At 42.7% G+C, this 12,465-nt stretch overlaps 1 protein-coding gene across 2 annotated transcripts in view; it reads right to left on the bottom strand.

Moving 5' to 3' along the window:
• LOC311130477 (ribosome-binding protein 1-like) overlaps nucleotides 1-12,465 on the bottom strand; it is a 48,099-nt gene that overhangs the window by 15,853 nt on the left and 19,781 nt on the right. For both annotated transcript variants that reach the window (XM_084163214.1, XM_084163215.1), the window contains exons 8-10: nucleotides 5,975-6,113; nucleotides 5,418-5,632; nucleotides 54-91 (exon numbers count right to left, since the gene is read on the bottom strand). In XM_084163214.1, coding sequence (XP_084019340.1) covers nucleotides 54-91; nucleotides 5,418-5,632; nucleotides 5,975-6,113 — 392 coding nt within the window. The remainder of the gene's footprint in view (nucleotides 1-53; nucleotides 92-5,417; nucleotides 5,633-5,974; nucleotides 6,114-12,465) is intronic.

Raw genomic sequence — 12,465 nt, 5'->3', positions numbered from 1 at the left:
TTGGATACGGAGATTCGATACATGGTATCTAACAGAAATATGACTCAGCGTACCTGATCTTTAGCTCTTCAATCTCAGCAGAGTAGTCAACCTGTTTAGAAACAAGATGGATAGACTAAAGCTCTGAGCATGACGTGTGGCCACGAGGGACCCCCTTTCAAGCTAATGAGCGGTCATTCTGACAGCAACATTTTAACAATGTAATTAATACATTTCATATAGAGCATGATAAAAAATAAATGAAGGCGTTACAATTACAATACATTTTTTTATAATAACAATAGCATTTATTATTTTACCATATAATGACAAAGCAAAAGTAAAAACTGTTTTTTAGACATTTTTGCAAATTTATAAAAAAAAAAACCGGAAATATCACATTTCCACAAGTATTCAGCCCCTTTACTCAGTACATTGTTGAAGCACCTTTGGCAGCGATTACAGCCTCGGGTCTTCTTGGGTATGACGCCACAAGCTTGGTACACCTGTATTTGGGGAGTTTCTCCCATTCTCCTCTGCAGATCCTCTCAAGCTCTGTCAGGTTGGATTGGGAGCTGCACAGCTATTTTCAGGTCTCTCCAGAGATGTTTGATCGGGTTCAAGTCTGGGCTCTGGCTGGGCCACTCAAGGACATTGAGACTTGTCCCGAAGTCACTCTTGTATTGTGTTGGCTGTGTGCTTAGGGTCTTTGTCCTGTTGGAAGGTGAACCTTAGCCCCAGTCTGAGGTCCTGAGCGCTCTAGAGCAGGTTTACATCAAGGATCTCTCTGTACTTTGCTCCGTTCATCTTTCCCTCGATCCTGACTAGTCTCCCAGTCCCTACCGCTGAAAAACATCCACACAGCATGATGCTGCCGCCACCATGCTTCACCGTAGGGATGGTGCCAGGTTTCCTCCAGACGTGACGCTTGGCATTCAGGCCAAAGAGTTCAACCTTGGTTTCATCAGACCAGAGAATCTTGTTTCTCATGGTCTGAGAGTCATTTAGGTGCCTTTTGGCAAACTCCAAGCGGGCTGTCATGTGCCTTTTACTGAGGAGTGGCTTCCGTCTGGCCACTCTACCATAAAGGCCTGATTGGTGGAGTGCTGCAGAGATGGTTGTCCTTCTGGAAGTTTCTCCCATCTCCACAGAGGCACTCTGGAGCTCTGTCAGAGTAACCATCAGGTTTTTGGTCACCTCCCTGACCAAGGCCCTTCTCCCCCGATTGCTCAGTTTGGCCAGGCGGCCAGCTCTAGGAAGAGTCTTGGTGGTTCCAAACTTCTTTCATTTAAGAATGATGGAGGCCACTGTGTTCTTGGGGACCTTCAATACTGCAGACATTTTTTGGTACCCTTCCCCAGATCTGTACCTTGACACAATGCTGTCTCTGAGCTCTACGGACAATTCCTTCGACCTCATGGCTTGGTTTTTGCTCTGACATGCACTGTCAACTGTGGGACCTTATATAGACAGGTGTGTGCCTTCCAAATCATGTCAAATCAATTGAAAATACCACAGGTGGACTCCAATCAAGTTGTAGAAACATCTCAAGGATGATCAATGGAAACAGCATGCACCTGAGCTCAATTTTGAGTCATAGCAATGGGTCTGATGCTTACAGTGCCCTCCACTAATATTGGCACCCTTGGTAAATATGAGAAAAAACGGGCAGCGAAATGTTTTTCTTTGCTGTTTATCCTCTTGGTCTTTCATTCAAATTATTCACAAAAATCTAACCTTAAATGTAAGTAAAATTATAGGAAAAAATTAATTTGAAATAAATGAACTATTTTTATCCAAAATGTGTGCCACAATTATTGGCACCCCTAGAAATTCTTATAAGTAAATGAGTAAAATCTAACTTTAGTATATTCCCATTCATATTTTACAAAAAGCTGATGATGTTGTTTTATGCTTTAGATGTAGGGTCTGCCCTCTCAGTGATGACATTCTGTGCTGATAATCGGCCCGTAGCATTGTCACCGGCGTGTTTTATCCAAACGGTGTGGTCCCTTCCTCTGTCCTGTCTCACCGTTTCATTTCGTGGTGGCACTGACACCTGCTCAGTGTGCACCATTCTGGCTTTTTTATGCTTAGGCCTCTGAGGTATAGGTTCAGGCTGAAGCTCAGAATCAGAAGAATAATCAGAGATGTCATGATTAATTTCTTCCCCACCATCAGTCGTTTTTGTTCAGATTTTGTAGCAATGCTTACGCAGCATGTGCAGCCGTTCATCTTAGTCTTCTTGCCATTGTAAATTATGCACGCACTTACTGTGTACTCCAAGTAGGCCAGAGTAGACTGATAAGACTGCTTGGATTCAGTGGACTGATGTAGGGTATATACCATTTTGAGCTTATAATTAGAATAGATCAATACAATAGAATGGCTCGCCCTGTTCTTCAACCACAATTGGTGCATCGTTCGCTTCCCCTCGCTCATCAACTCACCCATTCTCCCACATCATACTTCACTTAATTTATTTAATCTGTTATATGTGTGAAAATCGTTTCAGTATGGTTTAGGTTCAGTTTCGAGGCAATTATCGGGGTGATTATCAACTGGGCACGGCACCTCAAACTGTCGGGAGGAGGAGGGGCAATGGGGGAAAAACATTAAAATGACATGCCCGCCAAAACTGGTTATAACTCCAGTTCTGTTTGTGATATTAAGATTCTAAACAACGACAGCGTGTTATATAGACTTATTTAGGACAAGTCAATGACTTTAGAAATGGCAGAGTAATAATAAAATTAGGTTCTAGTGTTAAAAACAATGGATACTGATTGGTGGTCTACAGGCTTATAGTATAAGGGTTTATTGTCAAAGCTGCCTCATTTATGAACCGTGATTAAATGTCTTACTAAATTCTGGCGTACATCGAGATTCTAGGATGTGTGCGCCAAAAATTATTAGGATTTATCAAACTGTCATTGATAAAATCAGCGCTACAACCCCACCTGGAAAACACCCTCCATTCACCTTTTATGGTAACAAAAACGCCCTCATTTGCTGTATGATTTGGAAATGGGGAGCTTTACTTGGCTCATCGCGTTCTAGCGACTCCTTGTGGCAGGCCGGGTGCCTGCAGGCCGACACATTGGTGCAGCTGGCTTCCAGGTTAAGCGGGCGGGTGTTAAGAAGCGCGGTTTGGCGGGTCATGTTTCGGAGGACGCATGACTCGACCTTCGCCTCTCCCAAGCCCGTTGTGGAGTTGCAGCGATGAGACATCACGAAATTAGGGAGAAAAGGGGGTAAAAACTACAAAGAAATTAATAAATAAAACCATACATCTTATGGAACTGCGGGGGACTGTGAGACACACACAGGTACACGCATACATACACACACACACACACACACACACGCACATTGTAATATTGTTCTATAGTGGTATTATACATTTTGTATTGTAGATATGTAGTGGTGTAATAATGTTATATGTACTGTTCTTTCTTTTGTTTTATGTGTAATGTAAGTGCCTTAATGTGTTTGGACCCCAGGAAGAGTACAGTGATGGTTGTGCGCTTATAATCTACAATGTTTGTTTGATTATGGTGATTTCTGTTACAGTCTTACCATTATTGTAGGAGTGGACACGTTGTTTGCAGAGCGCACAACCTCGGCTACACTTTGAGAAAGTTTTGGTTTATTTCATTCCATTTACAAGTTGTGAATGTATTCATTGTCTTGTGTTTGGAGCGCTCCTGTCAATCTTGAGTAAGGACATGCACCTGATTACGCATAGAAGTAGGCCTAGGCTACCTGGCCTGCACGCAAATGTCAGCCTATAAATGTGCCCATTTCGGGATCTGATACCATTTCTGATTGTCTTAACTCACCATAGCTTCAAAGTAATTTTTTCCTTCGCCTCAAACAGCAAGTAAGCAAAGTCTGTTTTTACATCCATTGAGAATGACAATAGTTCAACGTAGCCCATTTGAAAAATCTTTCCAGCTCTCTCCCTATGATAACCACTCAGCATGAAAGTTAAAAAAAAAAACTAATGCTCTGATCCAGTGAAAACATCATAAAATAGGCTTAACTGATTACTTCTTATCCCTTGCACAAATAGCCTACAGCTGTGTCTGTCTGTCCGGAGTTCACTGGCGCAGGAAACTGAGGGCCCAGAACATTTTATACAATGTTGCAAGTTTGCTAGCACGAGTTCCTTGCAGACAGGCCATGCGTTGCCAATGTGATTTATAGGATATTTATTTTAATTAGGATATTTTCGGCCTGTGGGCTGCAATGTTTTTATTTGTTGGCTTTATGTAGGCTATTTTTACATATTGGCAAAATAAGTTACTTTTAGATTTGTATCATTTTCATTTAGATAGAATTTTGATTAACCATGACATTGATTGAGATATGAAGACTTTATTATAAATGAAACTGTTCCACGAAAATGTGAAAATCATAACCGGCACGCAGATCCGTAGAAATGGTACGATAACTTGGCACTCCAAATGGAAAATGTTGCCGGCCGCTGATGTAGCCTATTACCGGCAACTTTAGGAGCCTAACGGAAATGGTACGATAACTTGGCACTCCAAATGGAAAATGTTGCCGACCGCTGATGTAGCCTATTACCGGCAACTTTAGGAGCCTAACGGCAGAATCTGCGAAGGTCAGCAGCAGCAGTGGGCAGGAACAGTTTTTTTTTCTTCTGGTTTGGCTATATTGATCTCTGGCTCCCTCTTTAGTAATTTGTGTGTCTTCATTTTTAATCGCAGCGCTTAAAGCGTCAGACAAGCTCAGTAGCCTACATATAGTTGATTTTATTCAAACACCGGGTGTGTCTAAGGAAAAATTTGTTTTAAAATGTTGACCAATCGCTTGGTTGAATGAACAGACAACTCTCGGTCTACCAAGATTTGGTTTTGTTTGGGACAGCCCTAATTAGGCAACATGTTGCTATGCGATCTTCTTACCAATGGCCTAATGCATCTGTTTTATCATTAGGCCTACATTTAATTGTTTTTTATTAGCCTACCACTATTATAATTCCAGTGCATCATAAACCTCAATTTCCCCAAAAATAACAATATTTGCTTGCAATACAGTTGATCAACCACTAGAAGTTGTGCATACTCATGGTCTGAGATTCACGTGGAGATACGTATACTTTGCAGGAAAAATGGCGCCCGCAAGGTTTAGAGTATTTTTTGTGCACATGCACCTTTGATAAATGAGGCCCCTTTGCTTTGACAAAACAAAAAACAGGTAGATCTGAAAGTATTGGATTGGTGTAAGCAATATGGTTACAACTCCACCTGTACTCTGACAGGTGGAATGTCGGCCATATTGCTTATACCTATCCAAATATTTTCCGATCTACAAGACTGCTTAGGGGCCAGGGGTTGATTTGGAATTGTGTCTACAATCTAAACTATTTGCAGCTGGGGGAAAATAAAAAACAGGCCTCTGGAGCTTACTTGGATTTCGGTGGCAGTGGGGGTCTCGGTAACACTTTCCGTCACAGTCTCCTGCTTTTCGGTGGGGGTTTCAACGGCAGCCTCCAGTGGGGCAGTCTGCTCCTTGGCAGCCTCCTCCACAGCTGACACTACTGCCTGTTGGGACTTAAGGTCCTCCAGCTCGGCACAGCGCTCCTTCAGCTCGGCCTCCATGGTGGCCATGCGCTCCTTGAGCTCTGTGGAGATCCAAGTTTTATTCAATTTAATTCAATTCAAAACCAGAGCCTAGTCTGCCAAATTTGTATAAATCCACACAAAAAAGGACAAAAAAAATGAGAAATGTGGCGAAGAGTAGAGAGATCAGTATGAATCTAAATCTAAAAGCAAATCTAAATAATAAGGTATCGGGAACATAGCTGTGTGTGAGAGACCTCTCCCACTTAGTGCAAGGCTTTTCCTGTGATGGTTAGGGTTAAAATAGAGGTTAGAGTGACTGGGTTAGCGCGACTAGCACTGTTACAGAGTAGCAGGTTATCATGTGGTCAAGGTATGTAACCAGTGAGGTGGGGTCCACTGACCGGCGAAGGCGGTGGCCTCCTGTTGAGCCTGGTCTAGTTGGGCCTGCATGATGTTGCTGGTGTCCTGGGACTTCTGGAGCTTCTGGCTCACCTCCTCCAGCCTCTGCTGCACGGCCCGCTCACTCTCCGCCTGGCACGCCTGTGAATGAGCACGGCAACAACTTATTATCATGTGCAATGAGTCTATTATGTATGCGTGTTCCTTATATAAGATGCATAAGAGATCTGGGGCCGTTCCAGAAAGCTGTATCAATGAGTTAACCAGAAATGCCTTGAAATAACTTGATCATTTTGAGAAATAGACCTAAAATAATTGACATGACAGCAACAACCATTTGTAACAAGTATTTGATACACTGTCGATTTTGCAGGTTTTCCTACTTACAAAGCATGTAGAGGTCTGTAATTTTTATCATAGGTACACTTCAACTGTGAGAGACGGAATCCAAAACAAAAATCCAGAAAATCACATTGTATGATTTTTAAGTAATTAATTTGCATTTTACTGCATGACATAAGTATTTGATCACCTACCAACCAGTAAGAATTCCGGCTCTCACAGACCTGTTAGTTTTTCTTTAAGAAGCCCTCCTGTTCTCCACTCATTACCTGTATTAACTGCACCTGTTTGAACTCGTTACCTGTATAAAAGACACCTGTCCACACACTCAATCAAACAGACTCCAACCTCTCCACAATGGCCAAGACCAGAGAGCTGTGTAAGGACATCAGGGATACATTTGTAGACCTGCACAAGGCTGGGATGGGCAACGGGACAATAGACAAGCAGCTTGGTGAGAAGGCAACAACTGTTGGCGCAATTATTATAAAATGGAAGAAGTTCAAGATGACGGTCAATCACCCTTGGTCTGGGGCTCCATGCAAGATCTCACCTCGTGGGGCATCAATGATAATGAGGAAGGTGAGGGGTCAGCCCAGAACTACACGGCAGGACCTGGTCAATGACCTGAAGAGAGCTGGGACCACAGTCTCAAAGAAAACCATTAGTAACACACTACGCCGTCATGGATTAAAATCCTGCAGCGCACGCAAGGTCCCCCTGCTCAAGCCAGCGCATGTCCAGGCCCGTCTGAAGTTTGCCAATGACCATCTGGATGATCCAGAGGATGAATGGGAGAAGGTAATGTGGTCTGATGAGACAAAAATAGAGCTTTTTGGTCTAAACTCCACTCGCCATGTTTGGAGGAAGAAGAAGGATGAGTACAACCCCAAGAACACCATCCCAACCGTGAAGCATGGAGTGGAAACATCATTCTTTGGGGATGCTTTTCTGCAAAGGGGACAGGACGACTGCACCGTATTGAGGGGAGGATGGATGGGGCCATGTATCGCGAGATCTTGGCCAACAACCTCCTTCCCTCAGTAAGAGCATTGAAGATGGGTCGTGGCTGGGTCTTCCAGCATGACAACGACCCGAAACACACAGCCAGGGCAACTAAGGAGTGGCTCCGTAAGAAGCATCAAGGTCCTGGAGTGGCCTAGCCAGTCTCCAGACCTGAACCCAATAGAACATCTTTGGAGGGAGCTGAAAGTCCGTATTGCCCAGCGACAGCCCCGAAACCTGAAGGATCTGGAGAAGGTATGGAGGAGTGGGCCAAAATCCCTGCTGCAGTGTGTGCAAACCTGGTCAAGACCTACAGGAAACATTTGCTCTCTGTAATTGCAAACAAAGGTTTCTGTACCAAATATTAAGTTCTGCTTTTCTGATGTATCAAATACTTATGTCATGCAATAAAATGCAAATTAATTACTTTAAAATCATACAATGTGATTTTCTGGATAAAAATTACAGACCTCTACATGCTTTGTAAGTAGGAAAACCTGCAAAATCGGCAGTATATCAAATACTTGTTCTCCCCACTGTATATAGATAAAGTGGGGGAAAAAAGTATTTAGTCAGCCACCAATTGTGCAAGTTCTCCCACTTAAAAAGATGAGAGAGGCCTGTAATTTTCATCATAGGTACACGTCAACTATGACAGACAAATTGAGATTTTTTTTCTCCAGAAAATCACATTGTAGCATTTTTTATGAATTTATTTGCAAATTATGGTGGAAAATAAGTATTTGGTCACCTACAAACAAGCAAGATTTCTGGCTCTCACAGACCTGTAACTTCTTCTTTAAGAGGCTCCTCTGTCCTCCACTCGTTACCTGTATTAATGGCACCTGTTTGAACTTGTTATCAGTATAAAAGACACCTGTCCACAACCTCAAACAGTCACACTCCAAACTCCACTATGGCCAAGACCAAAGAGCTGTCAAAGGACACCAGAAACAAAATTGTAGACATGCACCAGGCTGGGAAGACTGAATCTGCAATAGGTAAGCAGCTTGGTTTGAAGAAATCAACTGTGGGAGCAATTATTAGGAAATGGAAGACATACAAGACCACTGATAATCTCCCTCGATCTGGGGCTCCACGCAAGATCTCACCCCGTGGGGTCAAAATGATCACAAGAACGGTGAGCAAAAATCCCAGAACCACACGGGGGGACCTAGTGAATGACCTGCAGAGAGCTGGGACCAAAGTAACAAAGCCTACCATCAATAACACTACGTCGCCAGGGACTCAAATCCTGCAGTGCCAGACGAGTCCCCCTGCTTAAGACAGTACATGTCCAGGCCCGTCTGAAGTTTGCTAGAGTGCATTTGGATGATGGTTTTTCTGCAAAGGGACCAGGACGACTGATCCGTGTAAAGGAAAGAATGAATGGGGCCATGTATCATGAGATTTTGAGTGAAAACCTCCTTCCATCAGCAAGGGCATTGAAGATGAAACGTGGCTGGGTCTTTCAGCATGACAATGATCCCAAACACACCGCCCGGGCAACGAAGGAGTGGCTTCGTAAGAAGCATTTCAAGGTCCTGGAGTGGCCTAGCCAGTCTCCAGATCTCAACCCCATAGAAAATCTTTGGAGGGAGTTGAAAGTCTGTGTTGCCCAGCGACAGCCCCAAAACATCACTGCTCTAGAGGAGATCTGCATGGAGGAATGGGCCAAAATACCAGCAACAGTGTGTGAAAACCTTGTGAAGACTTACAGAAAACGTTTGACCTGTGTCATTGCCAACAAAGGGTATATAACAAAGTATTGAGAAACTTTAGTTATTGACCAAATAATAATTTTCCACCATAATTTGCAAATAAATTCATAAAAAACCCTACAATGTGATTTTCTGGAGAAAAAAAATCTCATTTTGTCAGTCATAGTTGACGTGTCCATATGATGAAAATTACAGGCCTCTCTCATCTTTTTAAGTGGGAGAACTTGCACAATTGGTGGCTGACTAAATACTTTTTTCCCCCACTGTATCTTCATCAACCAGGTAATCAAGAGTTATTTGTGGCTGTTTAGCAAAGTTAGCTGGCTAATATACCTGCTTTCTGGAATACCCCACTGTATGACCTGGGCCCGGTTTCCCAAAAGCATCTTAAGGCTTAGTTAATCATAAGAACCTTCGTAGGAGCATCCTTAAACCTCAGAGCTGTTTCCAAAAACCATTGTTACTAAAGTAGCACTTGAAAACACTCGTTAATAACCGACTGCCTTAGACCACGTGTAGAACAGTTAAGTGAGCCTTTAGAAAAGAAAGTGTCCTTCCGCTAAACATAGAATCAAGATGTTTATCGGTCTCTCTGTGACCACCGATAACTTCAGAACGAAGTTGACTACAAATACAAAGCTGCAAAGGATAAATAGATGCTGCAAATTCAAACCTAGATGACTGCACTAAAATATAAATACATGGAGTCACATGGCCATGGCTTGCTATATAAAGCAGGCAGACAGGCATCAAGTCATTCAGTTGCGGTTTGATTGAATGTGAGAATGGGCAAAACAAGTGACCTAAGCGACTTTGAGCGTAGTATGATGGTGGGTGCCAGGAATGCCGGATTCAGGATCTCATAAACGTCCATCCTCCTGGGCTTTTCACGCACGACAGTGTCTAGGGTTTCCCGAGAATGGTGCGACAAACAAAACACATCCAGTCAGCGGCAGTCCTATGGGCGAAAACTGCTCATTGATGAGAGAATTGCAAGAATCGTGCAACCTAACAGGCGAGCCATAAACAGACAAATAACAGCGCAGCACAACAGTTGAGCCATCCTGCCTGGTGTCAACGGTACAGGTTGGTGGCGGTGGTGTACCGCCGTCCAATCTGCAGCAACTATGTGATGCCATTACGTCAGCATGGACCAACATCCCTGTGGAATGTTTCCGACTTGTAGAATCCATGCCCCGAATAATTCAGGTTGTTCTGGAGGCAAAGGGGGGGTCCGACTCTGTACTAGATGGGTGTACCTAATAAACTGGTCGATCATATTGACAACAATTTCATGTTCATTCAATTGTCTTCTATTTTGCCAATTGTAGGCTACCATCTAATTTCTGCCTCAACATATCTCATGACGTGTAACGTGCGCAATGATCTGTGTATTATTATACGGTAACCGTTAGAATAAGCCGCCTCAATATTTTCAGACATTGCAGACTAGTCAAAAGTTTGGACACACCTACTCATTCAAGGGTTTTTCATTATTTTTACTACATTGTAGAATAATAGTGAAGACATCAAAACTATGAAATAACACATATGGAATCGTGTAGTAACCAAAAAGTGTTAAACAAATCAAAATATATTTTATATTTAAGATTCTTCAAAGTAGCCACTCTTTGCCTTGATGACAGCTTTGCACACTCTTGGCATTCTCTCAACCAGCTTCATGAGGTAGCCACCTGGAATGCATTTCAATTAACAGGTGTGCCTTCTTAAAAGTTAATTTGTGGAATTTATTTCCTTCTTAATGCGTTTGAGCCAATCAGTTGTGTTATGACAAGGTAGGGGTGGTATACAGAAGATAGCCCTATTTGGTAAAAGACCAATCCATATTATGGCAAGAACAGCTCAAATAAGCAAAGCGAAACGACAGTCCATCATTACTTTAAAAGACATGAAGGTCAGTCAATCCGGAAAATTCAAGAACTTTTTAAAAGTTTCTTCAAGTGCAGTGGCAAAAACCATCAAGCACTATGATGACTGGCACTCATGAGGATCGCCACAGGAAAGGAAGACCCAGAGTTACCTCTGCTGCAGAGGAGAAATTCATTAGAGTTACCAGCCTCAGAAATTGCAGCCCAAATAAATGCTTCAGAGTTCAAGTAACAGACACATCCCAACATCAGCTGTTCAGAGGAGACTGCGTGAATCTGGCCTTCATGGTCGAATTGCTGCAAAGAAACCACTACTAAAGGACACCAATAAGAAGAAGATACTTACTTGGGCATAGAAACACAAGCAATGGACATTAGACCGGTGGAAATCTGTCCTTTGGTCTGATGAGTCCAAATTTGAGATTTTTGGTTCCAATCGCCGTGTCTGTGAGGTGAATGAATGACCTCTGCATGTATCCATCCCACCGTGAAGCATGGAGGTGGTGGTGTGATGGTGCTTTGCTGGTGACACTGATTTATTTAGAATTCAAGGCACACTTAACCAGCATGGCTACCACAGCATTCTGCAGCAATACACCATTCCATCTGGTTTGCGCTTAATGGGACTATTATTTGTTTTTCAACAGGACAATGACCCAACACACCTCCAGGCTGTGTAAGGGCTATTTGACCAAGAAGGAGAGTGATGGAGTACTGCATCAGATGACCTGGCCTACACAATCACCCGACCTCAACCCAATTGAGATGGTTTGGGATGAGTTGGACCGCAGAGTAAAGGAAAAGCAGCCAACAAATGCTCAGCATATGTGGGAACTCCTTCAAGACTGTTGGAAAAGCATTCCTCATTAAGCTGGTTGAGAGAATGCCAAGAGTGTGCAAAGCTGTCATCAAGGCAAAAGGTGGCTACTTTGAAGAATCTAAAATATTTTGATTTGTTTAACAATTTTTGGGTTACAACATGATTCCATGTGTGTTATTTCATAGTTTTGATGTCTTCACCATTATTCTACAATGTAGAAAATAGTCAAAATAAAGAAGAACCCTTGAATGAGTAGGTGTGTCCAAACTGGCACTGTAGGTGATAATACATCTCTAGGAACTAATCCATCGTCAGTATTGTGGAATAATTTCTAATGTTCTTTCCATCCTATCAGTATCGACACATGCGCCAATGACGCACCTAGTGAAAGTTCGCTCTACATGTTTTGGGAAACGCATGCAAGTTCTTCTGACTTTTTCCTCTGTAAATCTAAGCTGTTGTGGAGGGGGAGGGGGGTGGGGATATGGAATTGTTTTAAGATGTTCATACTATGGATAATTTAGCTATTTGGTTTAGAATTTTAGGACCCCTTAAAGTATCCCCCAAAAATATTTAAAAAATATTTCACTAACATATTTTTTGACAAGGGCAAATGTACCGGCATGTACGTGTTTGTGAGAGTCTCACCAGTCATTAGTGTGTAGCCCAAACTGTTCGGACGCTACAGGCAGAAGTTAATAGATCGGCTGTTCTGA

The sequence above is a fragment of the Coregonus lavaretus genome (assembly GCF_964263955.1).
Source record: "Coregonus lavaretus genome assembly, chromosome: 6".
NCBI classification, from domain to species: Eukaryota; Metazoa; Chordata; class Actinopteri; order Salmoniformes; family Salmonidae; genus Coregonus; species Coregonus lavaretus.
Note: the sequence above shows the minus strand (reverse complement) of the source record. Positions and strands in the feature narration are given on the sequence as shown.